Source organism: Malus domestica, chromosome 16 (assembly GCF_042453785.1).
Source record: "Malus domestica chromosome 16, GDT2T_hap1".
Classification (NCBI taxonomy): domain Eukaryota; kingdom Viridiplantae; phylum Streptophyta; class Magnoliopsida; order Rosales; family Rosaceae; genus Malus; species Malus domestica.
Genome location: NC_091676.1, coordinates 17,887,989 through 17,896,045, shown reverse-complemented (window position 1 = coordinate 17,896,045; position 8,057 = coordinate 17,887,989). Strand labels below are relative to the sequence as shown.

General features: G+C 37.9%; 1 protein-coding gene across 1 annotated transcript; it reads left to right on the top strand.

Moving 5' to 3' along the window:
• Positions 1 to 837: 837 nt before the first annotated feature.
• On the top strand, positions 838 to 3,428 carry LOC114822343 (uncharacterized). The gene is made up of 4 exons (XM_070815687.1): positions 838 to 889; positions 1,031 to 1,097; positions 1,832 to 2,930; positions 3,017 to 3,428. The coding sequence occupies exons 3-4, from the start codon at positions 1,988 to 1,990 to the stop codon at positions 3,328 to 3,330; spliced, it is 1,257 nt and encodes a 418-aa protein (XP_070671788.1). The 5' UTR covers positions 838 to 889; positions 1,031 to 1,097; positions 1,832 to 1,987; the 3' UTR covers positions 3,331 to 3,428.
• Positions 3,429 to 8,057: the final 4,629 nt, after the last annotated feature.

Sequence of the window (8,057 nt, the reverse complement as noted above, 5' to 3'; positions counted from 1 at the left end):
ATTCATTTTAATGAAAAACCATATTTTTATACTAAAAAGTCAATCCTAGTACTATTCATTTTACCCTTTATTTTGTCCTTATCGTTAAAACTCAAAATTTTCAAACATTTTTAATTAGTTTTCCTTTATAAATATTCATAAAAAGGACCTTTGCAATTTGAATCATGGAGGAGGAACACCCAAATCCATTCTCCACAGAAAAGTAGTACTTGAAAAAACAACAATCCCAGTTCCTTGAACCCATATCTGAATTTGAAAGACAACACGCAAATATCTTTGATTTGTCTTTCAAGATTGGCGTTTGATTTTTCTAAGAGACAAGTTTATAATTGTATATGTATATTAGAGGTTATTTTAGGAATAATAGTGGATGGGGAAATACTATTTTAATTTTTAAATTTTTTATAGTGGGTGGAATTATAATGTAAATGAAAAAATAGAATAATGGTGTGAATCTAATAGCTCTCTATATATTTTAAACTGCTTTAATTTATATTCAATTCTAAACAAAATAGAAAAGATAAAAGCAAGTAAATGTCCTCTTTGACCTCACCAAACCGACTATATTTACATGCAATATGATTCCAACAACTGAATGAACCCTCTAATATTGCCCAACAACAACTGAATTAAAAAATGGGGAAAATTAGAATCCCCTTCACTTTTCTAATACTCTTTAGATTAAACATTGGTTCTAATACAAAATTTGATTAGGATGCCTAAACAATAGCCATGTCAGCATTTTTATATTTATTTAGATTACAAGTCATTATTCTGTTTTCTTAATTTAATATGTTAATTATTAAATTCCATATATATCATTTTATGTAGATATATTTCTGTACGTGCCTATTCTTTAGGAAGCCGTTTTCTTCTCCCATGTTTGAGCGTATTGTTTCTTCTCCCACGTTTGAATTCTGTGATCCTCATTTTTGAATTTTGAATGGCATCATCCATTTCAATTGGTGGGTGTTTTCACTATTTTATATTGATATCTTGTGAGATAATTAGACGTATTCTCTATTTTCAGAGGATTGAGGCTTGTACGTTCAGGAGGTTTATCGAGATTCTCTACAACGTCTACCTTGTTATCTGTGGTATGTTGTGATAAATACATATAGCACGGTTATAGTAATTGTGATATATTGTTGTTTAGATATAAATATGCTTAATGGGATTTCAGATAATTATCGTAAAGTTAATGCTTTTTTGTAGTTTTGTCGATTTTAGTCTGGGTTCGAAAAGGGATTTGGATTGGTTATTTTGTTGTGGGTTTCAGATAACTATTCTGATGCCAGGTACAATTGTTATGTTGAGTTTTAATGAAGAGGTGCTTCTGTGCATGATTTGGTTTAAGACTTGCCGACCTACCACTATTCCTTTTCCTCATTTTTATTCCTTTTGTTATTAATGCTCATTTATATTGATAAGTTATAACACTGAAAGATGCACATTGAAGAAGTTGTGTTGAGTTTTTGAAGATTTGAAAGGTGCCCAACACATGTTCGATGAAATGTCCCAATAAGCATTGGTGCTGTGTGCATTTTGCTTGGGCTTGTAAGGCTTATGAAAGTCATGTTTTACACCAATTTTTAATAAAATAAATGAGAGAAAAATTAAGCAAGTAATAACAATGGAGAGGACACTAATATATCTTCTTTGGTGTAAATAAGTTGTATAATAGGTTGTTTTTTGCTTTCTTCTCTGCTAGTTCGCTAAATAGGAATTCCCTGGTCCATTTAGATTTTCAGTATTGATCGATATATAATTTTACATTTTTCTTTGGTAATCTCGTGTATAGCTCAGTTTTCCAATTTATTTTTGTATGTAGGACTTCATGGAAGGAGCTATTGTTGGGAGATGTATCCATAATGATGTTACTGCTTCTATTCCCGTTTTTTAGCACACTTCATTTTCTGAATTGTGCAACTAGGTTAGCTCAAGGTTCAATGGTTTGGTAGTTGGTTCATTTAACCTTACATATGCTATGAATGGATGCGCATGTTGTCTTTTGGAATGTGACATGGATGTGTGTGTATTGCACATGTCTGTAACGAAGGAGAACACATATTTTGTTGATATATTGGTGAGCTTAAAAGAATCAAATGAAATTGGCAATGCTAGTCAAGATATTCGTATTACAGAACCATTTTTGGCTGAAGGTGTAATGCACACCGATGGGAATGAGTTTTTGGGGAAATTTAAAACACCTAATGCTAAGATGTATTTATCGCATCCTTGGAAAAGCTATATTAGTCATGTTGGTCAGGATTATGAGGGTGGAGCGGATGAGTTCAGGCTTAAACTATGCAAGTATGCTGTTGAAATGGGTTTTGAATTTGACTATGTTGCAAATGAGCATAAAAGGATAACAGCTTCTTGCATTAAGAAAGATATTGAAGGTTGTCCGTGGCGTGTTCATGCATCTATATGTAGTGCTAATGGCCATTTTATTATCTGGAGATTAAATAATCAGCACATATGCATTGGTCGCATTCGAGAACGTAAAAGTGGGATGATGACCTCAAAGATTGTGTGTTCCATACTGGTTGAGCAACTTCGGTCCAATCCACACATTAAACCAATTCAGATAGTTGATGATTTCAAAAAGAATTACGGTTTGGATGTTTCCTATTACAATGCTTGGTACGGAAAAGAGATGGTGATGACAATGGTTCATGGTGATGACGTTCTATCTTACCAAAAGTTAGGTTGGTATGTGGAAGAGATCCGTAAAAGTAATCCTGGATCCCATTGTGTGTTGGAGTGCGACCCAAACACCTCCCACTTTCGTCATCTATTTATTGCTTTTAGAGGTTCTATTGAGGGGTTTAATTATTGTAGACCCTTATTATTTTTGGATGGTACGTTTGTGAAAAACAAGTACAAAGGCACTTTGCTTGGTGCGACAGGGAAAAATGGTAACCAAGGTATGCATGTAAAGATGTTTATATATTTTTGTGTGTTAATTAACATCATGCTGTAATTAATTCTGTTGTATTTTTCATTTGTATAGGTTTTTTCCCTCTTGCATTTGCTTTGGTTGATGTTGAAGATGAGGCTAACTGGACTTGGTTTTTGATGAACTTATCTACCGTATTATTTGAAGATGACCGTACCATTACATTCATATTGGACCGGCACAAAGGATTGCTTCAATCTGTGGCAAATGTTTTCCCTACTTCTCCACATGGATTTTGTATTTACCACATAGAAAAGAATATTAAGACCACACATATCCTATTGGCTTTGGGAAAAATTTTCGTAAGAAAATGGTCCAATTATTCAAGAATTGTGCTTATTCATCCACTCCAGAAGTGTTCGACGTAAACTTGCAGATTCTGAGAAAAAAGGGTGGTGAACTAATTGACAAATTTTTGGAGGACTTGCCCAAAGAGAACTATTCAGATACATTCTTTTTAGGTGCCAGGTACAATTGTTATGTTGAGTTTTAATTACAGAGGTGCTTGTGTACATGATTTGGTTTAAGACTTGCCGTCCTACCACTATTCATTTTCCTCATTTTTATTCCTTCTCTTATTATGCTTTCATTCAACAATATATTTTTTAGGAGTTTTCAGTTGGTATGAAATCTTGGTTATGGAACAACATAATGTCAGGATTATGTAGTGTTTTGATTGACTTTTTTTTTTTTGCAGGTACGGTGAAATGTGGTCAAATGTTGCCGAGTCATTCAATTCTTGGATTAGGAAAGAATGATTATTACCAATATTCCAATTGGTAGAAAGCATAAGAGTTAAATTGATGGTGATGAATGCTGAGAGACGTATTGCTGCAGAGAAATGGAACTCTTATTTATGCCCCGAAATGGAAAACCAGTTGGATAAGTTATTGAAGGTGGGAAGACCTTGGCACATTAGCCGGTCAAGCGAGTTTGTATTTGAAGTACGTAGCGATGACTTGGTGATGGTGGACTTGGAAAAATGGTATTGTTCATGTTGTCAGTGGCAGATTAAAGGTTTCCCTTGCTCACACGCAGTTGCAGCTATCATGCACAACGATGGCAATCCTTATGATTACATTGAAGACTATTTCACAGCTGATTACTATAAGTCTTCATATTCTTTTCCAATTGAACCGATTCCTGACATCTATCAACCCCCAATTTGTTTCATCTTCTTTCCTTTCTTTGCATTTTCATAAGGTACGTCACCAACTTTCCTCATTGATTCAACAACACCAGAACTTTTTTGTTCCACATGTTTCCTTTTTTTGCCAGATCTTTTTTTTGTATTTGCATATTCGAAGTCCGCTTTTCTAAGTACCTTTCGTACCTGTCTTCTTTTCACTCTTTTGATTATGGAAGCTATTTTCGAAGATGGTTTTTTTTTATCGACCTCTTCAAGTAAGACACTGATTTGTTTATGAGCTTCCTCCAATTCAGTTTCAGTTGCAGCCAATGCCTCGCTCAACAGAATAGCTTCTACTTCAGCTTGTTCACGCTTAACATTCATCGCATCCAACTCCTTTAGAATTTCTTTTTCAGCATGGAGTTGATCTATGTTTTCCTTTCCATCCATGTCATTATAGTGTACCTGTCCAAATATTTTCAGTGGGGATTTGAATTGACTTGTAATTATATCCCATGTAGGTGCTTCAAATTGATCACTTCCCGTCTTCACACTACACATGTTCTTTTCAATGTTGTTTTCCATTGATTTGGATGTAGGAGTACGTAATATAGGTTCTATAGGTGAAACAGGTACGTTCGAATGTGCAACAACTACAATATCTTTAGCCACTTCATCTTCCTTAATAGGATCATCTGCCTGAAATTTAACTTGTGTTTCAGGCAATGCATCATCTTCATCATAGGCCTACATCACTCTCAAATCCCTAACCACACAAGTTTAATAAAATATAAATATAAATCAAACAAACTCATAAACAAGAATGAAACTTTATAAAGATATACATTGTAATAATTTTATAAGTTTGTTTGTACCATACTTGACCAATCCTGAAACTACTGAGCACCGGTCAACGTTATACCTTCAAGGACCCAGAAGAGTTTCCCTCCAACCAGGAGGCCAATCACAGTGCGACACGTGTCGACATCAGAAGCTAATCATAGCACGACACATGTTAACATCAGAAGCCAATCACAACACGACACGTGTTAATGTCAAAACAAAGCTAGAAACTCTCTTCTATAAAAGGAGATCATTCTCCCACAATATTTCCTAATGTCATTTGCACTAAATCATTCACTAGTACTCACTAAAGGATAGCTTGAACCTATGTACTTATGTAAACCCTTCACAATTAATGAGAACTCCTCTATTCCGTGGACGTAGCCAATCTGGGTGAACCACGTACATCTTGTGTTTGCTTCCCTGTCTCTATCCATTTGCATACTTATCCACACTAGTGACCGGAGCAATCTAGCGAAGGTCACAAACTTAACATTTTCTGTTGTACCAAAGTCCTCATTGATTTTGTGCATCAACATTTGGCGCCGTCTGTGGAAACGACACTTATTCTCACTCTCTTCAGCTTTGCCAAGCTGGTTTCCACCATTCGTACACTCTCTTTTGACCAGGTATCCCTCTCTAACATAGGGAGCGAAGGAAGCCACAGCACACAGAATGACACCCCTCTTGCACCTAGTGCGAAGCAACGAAAGAATGAAGGAAATAGTGTTATTCTTCAAGCTAAAGTTGATGAGCTAGAAGCTCAGAACAACAAGATAGCAATGAAGAATGAGGTCCTTCATGAACAGTATGAGAAGCTCTTTGAGACGCTCCACGAAACTAGGCGTACTCAAACACGCGAGCTCATTGCCCCTGTGGACATCAACCATCATCTGGGTACCCCCCAACACGGAGGGTCACCTCCCTTCGACATGGGTATCCCTGATGAGGAGCGAGCTAATCATCAAAACATTGATCAACATGAGACTTCTCTCAACCCAGATACTTTGACCCGAGCAGAAGAAGTGGAGGAAGACACCTTCTTGCAGAAGGGTTGGAAGGATCGAAAGCCGTTTGTCGTGACTGCCGAGACTTCCTAAAGCAACGTCAAGAGAATCCCCTCCATATATGCTCGAAGATCAATGACCCAAGGGTTTCTGAAAGACTCGGTCCCCTCCCACAACCCAGGCCAGCTGCCAATCTAGGGAAGGAATGACAGTCCTAGAGGAACATGAAGGTACATGGGACTCTGAGGTATTCCGACAGACTCGCCCTAGAAGTCAGTATGGCGAGTCCAAGAAAAAAACCACATGCCCTTGCTCAAACTTTTCTACTTCCAAGAGGCGATGGAGACTTACGAAAGAAAATTCCAGTGGTACATGACTCCACTCAAGACCCCCTTATCCTACAGCTCCTTAAGGAAGTAAACAAGTTGAAGGCCGAACGTTAGGCCGAGATACCTGACTGGAACCAACCCAAGCCTGGCCCTCTCATGAGAAGGATCCTCGACACCCCCTTCAAGCGAAGACAAAACAAAAGCTTGGTTTACAACTCTATACTGGAAGGGAGGACCCAATTGAACACCTTAACCTTTTTTAGTCCACCATGGCATATCGGATGCACACCGACGAAGAGCGATGTCTTCTCTTCCCCTCCACTCTCTCTAACGGAGCTTTAAACTGGTATTACCGTCTTCCACTTGAGACAGTAGACTCATTTGAGGAACTGAGGAAACTGTTTGTCTCTCAACACATCTTCCAGACCGATCGTTTGCATTCTACAGATGACTTGTACACTGTTCGCTAGAAGCTGGACGAGTGACTACGAGAGTATACCGGTCGCTTCAGTCATAAGTATTCTCGCTACGCTAAGGTATATGACAAGACTGCCCTCAAGGCCTTCACGGCAGGCCTACGTGATTGTTTCTTCAAGTACATGATCAATGCCAACACTTGGAAGACTTACTCTGAGGTGATGGCACAGGCTTACAACCACGCCTCTACCAAAGTAAAGACATACCAAGGGAACCCCCATATAGTTAACCCCTATTAACAAGTGGGAAGTGGAAGTCAAGTTCTACCAAGTGAGGAGATGTTGGCCATTCAGACACCCATTGCATCATCTTCTACCTTATTTACCTACTCGCTAAGTCACCAAACGTATCTGTCTCTTGGTAAGAGGAAGGATTTTTACTCTCAGCAAGCCCATTACAACAAGAGGGATAAAAGTTCGTATCAAGACAACCAGGGGTGAACGTACCGTCGACTATTATAACTATGGGGCCAAGCCTCATTCTTTCAAAGTAGAGGACTAGGTACTGAAGGAAATGTTATTATAAGAAGGCATACATATTACAAATGTTTTTACTCTCAACCACTTGAGATCTTTTGTCACACAAGCCATTAGGCAAATATTTAAAGAAGAGGGAATTCAGACAACTTCTTCTGAGTCTTTTGCGTTCCTAGCATTGGAACACTTAGTCTACGCTGACCTACCCTTATACTCCAACTCAAAGCTTCAACATGCGTACTTTGACACAAAGTATGTGATACTAAGTGTTACAACCAACATGGTTCACATATCAAAAGCATGGATCCCTTCATGCATAGCAAAACATTCATAAGCATCACTCATATCAATCAACATAAACATCATACATTTCAACACATTCATACATAAACATCATACATTCCAACACATCCATACATAAGCCAACTGTGCTTCGAAAGGGTTCAACATATTGTGTGTCTTCGACACTTGCTACAATGTGCCTTGACACCTTGCCTTTATTCTTACCAACCAAGTGATAAAATGTGAAGAAGGAACTCATCTTCATGTCACCGACTAGGTGATGAAATGTACAACTCGTACTCTCCTTCATACCACCAACTAGGTGATGAAATATACAACCCGTACTCTAATATCATTTGGCAACTTGCCACTCATGCCACCAACCAGGTGAAGAAGGAACTCATCTTCATGCCACTAACGAGGTGATGAAATGTACAACCTGTACTCTCTTTCATGCCACCAACCAGGTAATCAAATGTACAACCTGTACTTTAATATCATTTGGCAACTTGCCACTCATGCCACCAACCAAGTAATGAAATGTACAACCCG